The 14144-nt window shown below is 42.2% G+C and overlaps 1 protein-coding gene across 13 annotated transcripts in view; it reads right to left on the bottom strand.

The window, feature by feature from the left end:
• Window positions 1-14144, bottom strand: part of SYNE1 (spectrin repeat containing nuclear envelope protein 1) — a 483893-nt gene that overhangs the window by 300779 nt on the left and 168970 nt on the right. For 12 of the 13 annotated variants that reach the window (XM_056567280.1, XM_056567285.1, XM_056567279.1 and 9 more), the window contains 4 exons: window positions 11984-12096; window positions 6387-6555; window positions 690-786; window positions 317-519 (listed from right to left, as the gene is read on the bottom strand). In XM_056567280.1, coding sequence (XP_056423255.1) covers window positions 317-519; window positions 690-786; window positions 6387-6555; window positions 11984-12096 — 582 coding nt within the window. Of the gene's footprint in view, window positions 1-316; window positions 520-689; window positions 787-6386; window positions 6556-11983; window positions 12097-12188; window positions 12450-14144 lie in introns of those variants that run through there. The other variant, XM_056567291.1, reaches the window with a different exon arrangement.

The following is a 14144-nucleotide window of genomic DNA, read 5'->3' as shown; positions in this document are numbered from 1 at the left end:
CTAACCTGAAAATCTCCAGGGCTCCCATGAACAGTGCATAGAGCAGGTGCTGACCCCCAACACTCCATGAACAGGGAGAACTGGGGGCCCCATTCTGGAGATCGCTGGGGGATCTCAGTGGTTAGAAGCCACCACACACACACATGATAAGACACTTATCTCCTATCCCACATATATCAATCCAGGAAATAAAAAGATTTAGAAAATCATGGAAAAGATGTATTAAGTAACATCAATTACCTTTTGTGATCTAATAACTTTGCTTTTTTTTCAAACTGAAGAAAAGAAAAAGACAAAATGTTTCCCCCACCCCTACCTTTTTGGCATGTTCTGGCTGATCCAGCATCTTTTCAGCATCTTCTAGCCATGCTTGTAAACTGGCTACTGTACTGCTGTATTTATCCCAGTTGTTAATGACTTCCTCAAGCATGCTTCTGACGCTCCTCACCTCCACCGATAGGTTTCTCCACTGAATAGTAGTCTCATTCAGAAACTTAGTCACAATCTCAGCCTCTTCAGCTATACATGAAAACACATTATTTTTTTAATTATGAAATTCAAGCATTTATGTTCTGCTTCCAACATGTTATAAAATGATTTTCACTATAGAAATCTAAAATTAAAGATGTTAAGAAATACATCTTTGTAGTCACTAAATAAAATTTAAAAAAACACGTGCAGGTTCTTACCTGATCCATCAGCTTTTACATACATCTCAGCAGCTTGCTTTAGTGACTGACTGGTAAATTCATATTGCTCAAAGAACCTATTTCCATCAATAAAAGTCTGCAAAACAATACAGAAGCAAAATATTAAGCATGCAAATGGCCTAAATATGTTTAAAATAGTTTCCCACAGTATACAGAGGCATACAGTAAATTGTTATGTATCAACGGGCTCCAGAAAGTTAAACAGATTTGTAAATTACTTCTATTAAAAAATATTACTCCTTCCAATAATTATCAGCTGCTGAAGTTGAGTTGTTCTTTTCTGTCTGGCAACAGTGCTCTCTGCTGACACCTCTGCTTGTCTCAGGAACTGCACAGAGTAGAAGAGGTTTGCTATGGGGATTTGCTTCTACTCTGGACAGTTCCCAAGACACGTGTCATCAGAGAGCACTTAGACAGAAAAGAACAACTCAATTTCAGCAGATCTGAAGTACTGAAAGAATTAAGATTTTTTTAATAGAAGTAATTTACAAATCTGTTTAACTCTCTGGAGCCAATTGATATATGTATATATATATATATATATATATATATATATATATATATATATATATATATATATAAATAACCCCTTTAAAGCTCTGAGACCAAAAAACATCTACAGTGTACATAATCAAATATATACAGAACCATGAAGAGGATATTTCTCTTCAGTTAATAGAGACATGGGCTAAGGGCACTTTAGTGAGGTGCATTTAGTATTCACAGAGAATGATATAGTGTCATAAAAGAAACAGTATAAAGGGTAAAAAGAAGAGATGCACTGGAAAATGTACCGTATATACTCGAGTATAAGCAGAGTTTTTCAGCACGATTTTTCGTGCTGAAAACACCCCCCTCGGCTTACACTCAAGTGAACTCTCTGCCCTCAGTGGTCTTCAACCTGCTGACCTCCAGATGTTTCAAAACTACAACTCCCAGCAACTACAACTCCCAGCATGCCCGGACATCCATCGGCGGGACGTTCGGCTGAGTTGGTCCGGGCCATCTGTGCTGCAGGACTGGTGGGGAGGGATAGTCGTTCCGGGCTGTCCATCTTCACCGGGGGGGTCCTCTTCTCCGCGCCCGTAATAATGACGTTGCCTTGACGACGACGCACAGGGACGCAACGTCGTCGTAAAGGCAACAACATTATTACGGGGCCGGGCGCGAAGAAGAGGCCCCCCCAGTGAAGATGGACAGTCCGGAACGACTATCCCTCCCCACCGGAAGGTCCCTGCAGCACAGATGGCCCGGACCAGCTCACCCTTACGTCCCTCCTAGCAGAGGTGAGTACAAAACTAAAGGGGGGATGGGGGGCTGGATGATGACGAAGGCCCGGGCAGTGGTCTTCAACCTGCGGACCTCTAGATGTTTCAAAACTACAACTCCCAGCATGCTGGGAGTTGTAGTTTTGGAACATCTGGAGGTCCGCAGGTTGAAGACCACTGTTAAATCAGACATTGACAAGCCGTGATGATGAAGGGGGTGGTGTGGGATGATGACAGGGTAATGATTAAGGGGGGGGATGATGAAGGGGGGATGATGACAGGGTAATGATGACAGGGTAATGATGAAGGGGGGGATGATGTCAGGGTAATGATGAAGGGGGGATGATGACAGAGTAATGATGAAGGGGGGATGATGAAGGGGGGATGATGACAGGGTAATGTTGAAGGGGGGATGATGACAGGTGATGATGATGAAGGGGGGATGATGACAGGGTGATGATGATGAGGGTGTTAATGACGGGGGTCTGGATGATGACATGGGGGGGATGATGTATTTCCCACCCTAGGCTTTTACTCAAGTCAATAACTTTTCCTGGGTTTTTGGGGTGAAATTACGGGCCTCTGCTTATATTCGGGTCGGCTTATATTCGAGTATACTACAAATTACTGGCAGTCAATAAAGAAAATAGGCAAAACACAGTAAATAACCAAAGGATATTTGTATCCTGCTTAGATGGCCATCCAAGGTTATGTGACACCTGTCTGTCTATATTCGCTCCTTAATTTTTTATTTATTTTATATATATAACAAAGATAGACATGAACAAATAACTGATGGGGGGAGGCTAATAGACAAATGTTTCTTAGCTGATGGCTGTTTGCAAAGTTATAAAATCATGTTTTCCTTCTAAGCTCAAGAGTCAGAGAGGCTGTCCTGAGCTAAAGCATTCACACCACCTCCCTACCCCACCCCGCCCTGTCCTGCATGACTGATGTACAAGACACAGAGGGAGATTTATCATAACCTGTACAGAGGAAAAGTTGCAGAGTTGCCCATAGCAACCAATCAGATTGCTTCTTTCATTTTTCCGAGGCCTTTCCAAAAATGAAAGTAGGGATCTGATTGTTGGCTATGGGCAACTCAGCAACTTTTCCTCTGGACAGGTTTTGATAAATCTAAAATTTTTCAAGAAAATGAAGTATTTCTCACAGAAAAGGATTGCAGTAACACACGTTTTGCTATACACACGTTTATTTCCTTTGTGTGTATTGGAACTAAACCAAAAAAGGGAGGAAAAAAAGCTAATTGGACATACGGTCACACCAAACTCCAAAAATGGTCTGGACAAAATTATTGGCACCCTTTTAAAATTGTGGGAAAATAAGATTGTTTTAAGCATGTGATACTCTTTTAAACTCATCTGGGGCAAGTAACAGGTGTGTAAAAATCATACCTGAAAGCAGATAAAAAGGAGAGAAGTTCACTTAGTATTTGCATTGTGTGTCTGTTTGTGCCACACTAAGCATAAACAACAGAAAGAGGAGAAGAGAACTGTCTTAAGACTTGAGAACCAAAATTGTGAAAAAATATCAACAATCTCAAAGTTACAAGTCCATCTCCAGAGATGTAGATTTGCCTTTGTCCATAGCTAATCTTCCTGGGCGTGGACAGAAGAGAAAAATTTATGAAAGGTGTCAACGCAGGATAGCCCAGAAGGTGGATAAGCCGCCACAAACAAGTTCCAAAGATATTCAAGCTGTCCTGCAGGCTCAGGGAACATCAGTGTCAGCGTGAACTATCTGACGACATTTAAATGAAATGAAACGCTATGGCAGGAGACCCAGGAGGACCCCACTACTGACACAGAGACATAAAAAAGCAAGACTACATTTTGCCAAAATGAACTTGAGTAAGCCAAAATCCTTCTGGGGAAACATCTTGTGGACAGATGAGACCAAGATAGAGCTTTTTGGTAAAGCACATCATTCTACTGTTTACCGAAAACGGAATGAGGCCTACAAAGAAAAGAACACAGTACCTACAGTGAAGTATGGTGGAGGTTCAATGATGTTTTGGGGTTGTTTTGATACCTCTGGCACTGGGTGGCTTGGATGTGTGCAAGACATCATGAAATCTGAGGATTACCAATGGATTTTGGGTCACATTGTACAGCCCGGTGTCAGAAAACTGGGTTTACGTCCGAGATCTTGGGTTTTCCAGCAGAACAATGACCCCAAACATACGTAAAAAAAAGCACCCAGAAATGGATGGCAACAAAGCGCTGGAGAGTTCTGAAGTGGCCAGCAATGAGTCCAGATCTAAATCCCATTGGACACCTGTGGAGAGATCTTAAAATTGTTGTTGGGAAAAGGCACCCTTCCAATAAGAGAGACCTGGAGCAGTTTGCAAAGGAAGAGTGATCCAACATTCCGGCTGAGAGGTGTCAGAAGCTTATTGATGGTTATAGGAAGCAACTGATTTCAGTTATTTTATCCAAAGGGTGTACAATAAAATATTAAGTTAAGGCTGCCAATAATTTTGTCCAGCCCATTTTTGGAGTTTGGTGTGACATTATGTCCAATTCGCTTTTTTTTCCTCCCTTTTTTTGGTTTAGTTCCAATACACACAAAGGGAATAAACATGTGTATAGCAAAACGAGTTACTGCAATCCTTTTCTGTGAGAAATACTCAATTTTCTAGAAAATGTTCAGGGGTGCCAACATTTATGGCCATGACTGTATAACCTACCAGACATAATTTCATGCCTATGTATCTAGGGGGTTTACATTTTTTTTTCTCAAGGTGTAATTTTTATTTTAGAGCTGTATTCACTGAATTATTGCTATTATTTGAATGTTTATTTTTGGAACACTATAAAACAAATGCAATAGCCATTAAAAGAACAAATCCTTCATCTCTAACTTACGCCAATGCTAAGAGTTCTCTAAAATCCAAAAATAAATGGTTAAGGTTTCTGCAACAGATGTTGCCACGGTGATGTATTAAATAGTACAGTAAATGACACCTCAGATTGCTATGACCTGCATTCAATAAGCAACTCTTCACCTCTAATAATCTACATTGTAAAATTCATATGTGAAATGTGTTTATATCCTGAACATAAAGACTGGCATTTTCAGGAAGAATACAAAGAGTGAACTTCTTCACCCAGCATTGTCAGGTATGAAAAACAATGCCAGAACATATATTAGAATTTCCAGATAAAATAATGTTCTCTTAATGCAGACTGTAAAAAAGAGCAGGTTTTAGGGTACATGCACATACTAAAACTGCCAATAGACGTGTTCTTTTAAACTTACAAGATGGGTTTTATAAGTCTTAAAGAAAGAGATCTATTTAATAAACCTGTTTTTGGGCCAACTTTTCAAATTTACTTTTTTTGGATACACACAAAATAGAGCCAGTTACCCTGTTAATTTCCTTCCCTAACGCTTCACTCCTTGAATGTTCTTCAATGTTAAGGTTTTGACTTGGATCTATTGATATACATCTTAAAGGGGTACTCCGCCCCAGGACATCTTATCCCCTATCCAAGCTCTCTGCGCAATGATGGGTGATACAGGGGCCGGAGCATCATGATGTCACTGCTCTGTCCCCTCATGACGTCACAGTCCGCCCCCTCAATACAAGTCTATGGGAGGGGGCGTGGCGGCCGTCACGCCCATTCCCATAGACTTGCATTAAGGGGGCGGGCCGTGACGTCACGATGCTCCAACCCGTCATTATGCACAGAGCGAGTTTGCTCTGTATAGTAATTAATGCGGGGTGCTACAGCCGAGATCACGGGGGTCCCCAGCGGCAGGACCCCCGCGAGTCCTAGGGCGGAGTACCCCTTTAATATTCTGAAGATTCTAAAAGAGATTATGAGGGGTTAAAGGGGTTATGAGGAATAGAAAAACACAGCTAATTTATTTTCAAAAACAGCTCCACGTCTGTCTCCAGGGTGGGTGTGGTTTTACAACTTGGCTCCATTCACTTCAATGGAACAGAGCTTCAAAACGAAACCCAACCTGGAGACAGACGGGAAGAAGTTTTCAATAGAAAGTAGCTGTGTATTTCTATTCATGGATAACCCCTTAAGGGACAATAAAAAGACATTCACAAGATGTTAAATTCCTTTTATAAACTGCTAAATAAACTGCCAAAGGAATAAGAAAGAGTTGTCCTAAAGTGGCCCATAGACAAGACATCCTGATGACAGGGCCCCATGATTAGGCACCTGGGGTCAATTGAACATTGGCTTATTTCCTTGTATGTAGCCTATATACAGACAGTAGTATACAGTTTATTGGAAACTGCATGCATAGGCCCATAAAAACGTTTCTTAAGTAAAACTATAACGACAAAACAGACAGATATCTGACAGAGATAATATAACACATCATTTACAATTCAAGGTTTTTGATATTAATGGATTTTACTTACAATATAATTTTGCAGTAGCAATTCCACAGATTCTCTTCTGCCATATTTTATGATCCAGGACTTGAGTTTAGATTCTGCTAACACTAAAAGTGCTAATAGTCGATACTTTAATTCCATGAACTCTAACTTCATCATATGGAGCTGGGAGGAGGAGGCCACATAACTGAATCTGCACAAAACCCAGATTTGTTTTATGTTATACAATCTCTGAAACCCATTTTAAAGAATGGTAGAATTAAAATGTACCGGTCATTAAACAAAAACTTTTTATACAATACAGAAAATAACATTATACACTGCTCAAAAAAATAAAGGGAACACTAAGATAACACATCCTAGAACTGATCATATGAAATACTTTCGTCTTCACATAGTTGAATGTGCTGACAACAAAATCACACAAAAATTATCAATGGAAATCAAATTTATCAACCCATGGAGGTCTGGATATGGAGTCACATTCAAAATCACAAGTGGAAAACCACACTACAGGCTGATCCAACTTTGATGTAACGTCCTCAAAAAAAAAAAAAAAAAGCCAAGAGTGATATCTTATAGTGTCTATCAGCGCAAAAATTGTAAAGCCAAAAAATAGACTAAAACTTAACATTTATTAGATCTCTGATAAAATACCCTTGTTTAAGTGCTGCCATCAAAAAGTAATACACCAAAAATAAAGTGCACAAAAGGGTGATTACAATATCCTTATACCTTAATTTGGTTGATATGAAATGTATGTAATAAAGATAATTAATGCACACAGGTATCACACCTGGCTATCACTAGCCCTAACCCCATGGCTCGGGGGGTGAAAGGTAGGGACAAAAGGCAGGGCAGGGCTTGGGGACCTATATGGCCCTAGGGTATCCCTAATATATGCCTGCCCTAGGTGGAGTTTACGTCCTGATAAGGACGGCCACGCTCTGGTACCTGCCCTGTCCTTACTAGATGTCCCTACAAGAACTAGCTCACTGGCTAAGTATATGAGCTATCTCTCTATGTTGGGCCAGACCCTATGCACATTCTAGATGGTATACTCAATATATGCACAAATATGAGTCCCCCTTGAGACAGGGTTATAGATGAAGGTACCTTAGTCTAAGATTGGTTCTATGTAGACCAAACAAAATTACAATAACTGATAGTGTGATATAATATAGCCGTGCATTTGTGTTGATATGGTTTGGCCTGTCTCCATATATACATATATATATATACATATAGTGACCAATACGCTATTGATAAATTAGCCGTCTGCTTATTTCCATATATATATATATATATATATATATATATATATATATATATACATATATATATATACATATATATATATAGATTAGCCGTTGGCCACATGTAGCACAGATCCTGCAGGTTAAAAAACCCTGTTTGTTTAGCTACACAAATATGCACAGGCAGAGCAAACATACATTAAATTAATGCCATAGAAAAGATGATACTTATATGTCCAGATGGCAAAGGTAACTGTCTTAACGCATTTCCTTGCTCAACTTGTCAGGAGACCAGTAGGAGCATGGTGCCGTGAGCACGCCATAGTGTCTTAATTATGGTCCTGATGGATAAAACAAGTCAAAGTGAGGCTTAGTAGTGTGTGTGTGTGTGTGTGTGTGTGTGTGGCCTCCATGTGCCCGTATGACCTGCCTACAATGCCTGGGCATGCTCCTGATGTGGTGGATGGTCTCCTGAGGGATGTCCTCCCAGAACTGGACTAAAGCATCCGCCAACTCCTAGAAAGTCTGTGGTGCAACGTGGCGTTGGTGGATGGAGCGAGACATGATGTCCCAGATGTGCTCAATCGGATTCAGGTCTGGGGAATGGGCGGGCCAGTCCATAGCATCAATGCCTTCTTCTTGCAGGAACTGCTGACACACTCCAGCCACATGAGGTCTAGCATTGTCTTGCATTAGGAGGAACCCAGGGCCAACCGCACCAGAATATGATCTTACAAGGGGTCTGAGGATCTCATCTCGGTACCTAATGGCAGTCAGGCTACCTCTGGCAAGCACATGGAGGGCTGTGCGGCCCCCCAAAGAAATACTACCCCACACCATCACTGATCCACAGCCAAACCTGTCATGCTGGAGGATGTTGCAGGCAGCAGAACATTCTCCACGGTGTCTCCAGACTCTGTCATGTCTGCCACATGTGCTCAGTGTGAACCTGCTTTCATCTGTGAAGAGCACAGGGCAACAGTGACAAAACGTCCTGCACGGTGTTGGGCTGTAAGCACAACCCCTTACTGTGCACATCCGGCCTTCGTACCACCCTCATGGAGTCTGTTTCTGACCGTTTGGGTGGACACATGCTTATTTTTGGCCTGCTGGAGGTCATTTTGCAGGGCTCTGGCAGTGCTCCCCCTGCTCCACCTTGCACAAGGGTGGAGGTAGGGATCCTGCTGCTGGGTTGTTGCCCTCCTACGGCCTCCTCCACGTCTCTTGGTAGCGCCTCCATGCTCTGGACACTACGTTGACAGACACAATAAACCTTCTTGCCACAGCTCGCATTGATGTGCCATCCTGGATGAGCTGCACTACCTGAGCCACTTGTGTGGGTTGTAGATTCCGTCTCATGCTATCACAGCATGAAAGCTCCACCAGCATTCAAAACTGACCAAAACATTAGCCAGTAAGCATAGGAACTGAGAATTGGTCACCAACTGCAGAAGTATATTTGTAATATACATTTGTTAAAAATGTTTTGTCACTGCAGCTATTGCCTGTGTGTCTCTGTGACAAGACCAAATAAAGGAAGCGTGAATGGTGAAGCAGGGCTCTGTGCACTGAGGCTCTGTGACACAGCAGGATGATTGAAAATTCTGCAGCCTGCACAGAGCCCTGCTTGTCCGGCCCCGACTTCCTGTATTTGATATCCTCACAGAGACACACAGGCAATAGCTGCAGGGACAGCATTTTTTCACCCAAAAATATACACATTATTAAATCAATGTACAGTATATTACAAATATATATATATATATATATATATATATATAATGGTATTATCTACATTATATAAAAAATTTTTGTTAATGACAGGTACACTTTAATTACAGTAAATATAATATTTACATTTCCATGTAACAAAAAATTGCAACCATAAAAACAGTAAGAAGACTACCAAGCCAAATTGTAGGGGGTTCATCATAAATGCAACCACTGTCCATATGTCCTATTAAGGCATTTGGACCCAGGCCTGGTGCAAGGATTTTTGCCACCCTAGGCAAAAGCTAATTTTGCCTCCCATTGACCCTGCCCATTGGCTCCTCCCAATGTATGGAGGCATGCGCAATGCTGAATGGATCTGACCTTGGTGATCGTCCCTGTCTGCCTCGGAAGTGGAGCTGCGTTCCACCAGGAGGATGAAAAATGTAGATTATTATAATACGGGTGGGGTGGGGGTAGTGTGGCAGGGTTTTGTTAGATGGGCAAGTGCTTTGGATGCTGGCTAACATTAAGGGGGCACTCTAGGCAGCTGCCTTTTCAGGCAGAGCCGGCCCTGTATGGTCCTAACAGATGGTGGGATGCCATACTATAAGCCAGAAGGAAAAGCTGCTCTACACAAGCAAGTCATCCTTATATTACATCCACGGCCAGATAATACTACATCCGCCCTGCAGTGGCTGCCTGGAGGCTTAAGGCTTCCTTCCTACAAAATCTTTTGTTAGCCAGGGGTGCAAGGAGTTGGATCCTGAGCAATCCTTAATATATAAATCAATATATAACTTGTAAATGGTATTTTTCAATATATGTTAGGAGGACGCTACCTTTTGGTAAAGGAGAGTTTCAACAGATATAATAAAAAAAATAAGCTGTATCAATGAAATCCATTATACAGTCATCCACAAAAATATGATGACAAACAATTTTAATACAATGGTTATTTCTGGACCATTGTAAATTGAAACCAGACTCAACATACAATGCTACGGACAGTCCAAATCTATGAATCGTGGACATTCACTGGTAAAACACCTGTATTACTGAAGCATATGCAATGAATTCCTGTCTGGTAGCACCTCCTACAGTACAGGGAGGTACTACATGTTCTGTACTACTCTTTACCTCTGCCACGGTTAGCTGCTCCTTTGGAAACTAGTTAAGGTTGGCTCCATTTTACTTTTTTAGGACAGTGCGTGTACTGTACAGGACCCTGAAGAAGCTCCAGTCCTCTACATAGACAGTGATTTACAGCTCCCAGCAGCTCTTTCTTACTTTTTTTAATGTAAGGACTTGCTTTATCTGTATTAATCAACTACTTATTTTTCTTTAATCCTCCCTTTTTCCTTTTTTTTTTTTATGACATTTACGGGGCTTCAGAACCAATGACCGGGTTTCCATTGAGTTATGGTCTCAACATACAATGGTTGTCCCGGAACCGATTAATATTGTAACTTGAGGGATCACTGTATAACAATGAACTATATATTTGTCCTATTACAGAACCTGCTTATGATATCATTATAAAATAATTGGAATGTGGATTGTATAACATTCTAAGCACTGACTAACAAAAAGTTGGTTCAAATTGTTGTCTATAAATGTAAGAAAATAGGGCCGGTCTTCTAAGGTGTCTTACAGAACTGCGTTGTAGTAAGTAAAAAAGCTTTGTTTTCTAGGCTAAAATGCTAATTATTTGTGGGGCTAATACATACGTGCTGTGTAAAAATGAAATATTATAAAAGTAACCCTAATCCCTAGCTACCACTTAGTATTGGAAATATTTCAGGAGCAAACCTTAGGACCAAGGAAGCCGATGTATCTAGAAAGTCTCTGTTGGTGCCACTCCTATGGGATGTTTTCTATGGATAGTGTTAGTTTTTGGCAACCAAATAACAAACAAACTGGAGAGGTCTGACTGGCTCCTAATTCTGATGTTTGTCTAGATTATATAATACTAACAAGAACTCCCTTCTCATCCATTTTATCACCATTGTAACTTGCTTATTTCCCATAAAGATATAGTTTATTTTACTAATAATCTCTTACTTTCCATAATATAAAAAGGTATACCACTACTTTCTTAATCTATAGTCTATGTTAAATTAATAATAGATCACATATTGAAACATAACAAAGTATATAATCAGATTATACAATACAATCGTTTTCACATAAAATATATAGTACTCATGTACTGTCATTTTGGTCTTGACAACTAAACTAAAACAAAAAAAGTAATTTCTTAAACATTTACAATTATAACATTACTCAAAACTTCCTAAAACATTTAAATCCTGACAAAATTTGAGGAAATCCACATAAGCCTGCTGCACACTAAGTGTTTAGATACCAGACTGACAATTAGTTGCTGATCTCCTTGGTAACTAACCTTTAATGCAGACCCATTTCTATGCTTGATATCTTTGAGATATAGCGTTTCATGCTGTCAGGTCTAAACTACAGCAAATCAATCTGTGTCATAATCTTTTAGCTATACATGCCATCTAATATTTTACATAAAGCATCTTATTATACTCCTTAAGGTTCACATCCCCCTGGCTCATCCTTTTTATGCTGCCTTTGCCCAAATGTGAACGATCAATGGGGGGAGAGGTAATGCATGAAATTCTTTTTTACCTTTCTGCCATGTCTTCAAGCTGCTCAACAGGGACCGGAACTCCGTTGACAGATCGTGAGCGATGGATCTCTTGAAAAGCCTTTTTATAACCATCCAGATTCTTGAGTACGTCCTATTTGAAAAATAAGATAAAAAAAGCATACATTGTAAGGAAAACACAGAAATGATTTGGCTGTGTAACCAGAAAAAAAATATATAAAGCACCAAGCTGCAGAGATGAGTCACTGTTCCGTATTTGTGTGCTAGGAAATGTTATCTGTCACACCGGCATGCAATTTTATCCCGTCATGAAAGCTCGTCTTAATAAACGCTTTGTACAGATCAGTAGAACGCCTTACAGTCACTGTGCTCAAAGACTGAACCTGAAGAGAAATTTGGCATCAGAAGAGATGCAGGACTGGCACTGCCTCTCACTTTCAGGGGTTTCCCTGAATATAGATCTGATGTCTATTGATTGGATTTAGACTGCCAGTGTATTTCGGAGAAGGAAGAAATTGTTCTGCATTCACAAGATCAGAGCAGGTGATTCAAAAAGCTGCTATTTCAGTAACAGCTCAGCAGTTTTATCTCAAAGATGTAGACTGCTCCTGATAGCATATTAAAAATTGGCATAAAAAAAATGATACTTTGATATTATTCATTATTATGCAAGGATAATGCCATTATTTAAGCTATGTATGGTCGAGGGGGCACTGTAGTGTGACTGTTACGCCGAGCGCTCCGGGTCCCCGCTCCTCCCCGGAGCGCTCGCTACACTTCCCTCACTGCAGCGCCCCGGTCGGTTCCACGGACCCGGGGCGCTGCGTTACCACCTCCGGCCGGGATGCGATTCGCGATGCGGGTAGCGCCCGCTCGCGATGCGCACCCCGGCTCCCGTACCTGACTCGCTCCCCGTCAGTTCTGTCCCGGCGCGCGCGGCCCCGCTCCCTAGGGCGCGCGCGCGCCGGGTCTTTGCGATTTAAAGGGCCACTGCACCGCTGATTGGTGCAGTGGTTCCAATTAGTGTTTACACCTGTGCACTTCCCTATATCACCTCACTTCCCCTTCACTCCCTGGCCGGATCTTGTTGCCCTAGTGCCAGTGAAAGCGTTCCTTGTGTGTTCCTTGCCTGTGATTCCAGACCTTCTGCCGTTGCCCCTGACTACGATCCTTGCTGCCTGCCCCGACCTTCTGCTACGTCCGACCTTGCTTCTGTCTACTCCCTTGTACCGCGCCTATCTTCAGCAGCCAGAGAGGTTGAGCCGTTGCTAGGGGATACGACCTGGTCACTACCGCCGCAGCAAGACCATCCCGCTTTGCGGCGGGCTCTGGTGAAAACCAGTAGTGACTTAGAACCGATCCTCTAGCACGGTCCACGCCAATCCCTCTCTGGCACAGAGGATCCACCACCTGCCAGCCGGCATCGTGACAGTAGATCCGGCCATGGATCCCGCTGAAGTTCCTCTGCCAGTTGTCGCTGACCTCACCACGGTGGTCGCCCAGCAGTCACAACAGATTGCGCAACAAGGCCAACAGCTGTCTCAACTGACTGTTATGCTACAACAGTTACTACCACAGCTCCAGCAATCATCTCCTCCGCCAGCTCCTGTACCTCCTCCGCAGCGAGTGGCCGCTTCTGGAATACGACTATCCTTGCCGGATAAATTTGATGGGGACTCTAAGTTTTGCCGTGGCTTTCTTTCCCAATGTTCATTACACTTGGAGATGATGTCGGACCAGTTCCCCACTGAAAGGTCTAAGGTGGCTTTCGTAGTCAGCCTGCTGTCTGGAAAAGCCCTGGCTTGGGCCACACCGCTCTGGGACCGCAATGACCCCGTCACTGCCTCTGTACACTCCTTCTTCTCGGAAATTCGAAGTGTCTTTGAGGAACCTGCCCGAGCCTCTTCTGCTGAGACTGCCCTGTTGAACCTGGTCCAGGGTAATTCTTCCGTTGGCGAGTATGCCGTACAGTTCCGTACCCTTGCTTCAGAATTATCCTGGAATAATGAGGCACTCTGCGCGACCTTTAAAAAAGGCCTATCCAGCAACATTAAAGATGTTCTGGCCGCACGAGAAATCCCTGCTAACCTACATGAACTCATCCATCTTGCCACTCGCATTGACATGCGTTTTTCCGAACGGCGTCAGGAGCTCCGCCAGGATATGGACTCTGTTCGCACG

This window comes from Hyla sarda, chromosome 3 (genome assembly GCF_029499605.1).
Source record: "Hyla sarda isolate aHylSar1 chromosome 3, aHylSar1.hap1, whole genome shotgun sequence".
NCBI classification, from domain to species: domain Eukaryota; kingdom Metazoa; phylum Chordata; class Amphibia; order Anura; family Hylidae; genus Hyla; species Hyla sarda.
Note: the sequence above shows the minus strand (reverse complement) of the source record. Positions and strands in the feature narration are given on the sequence as shown.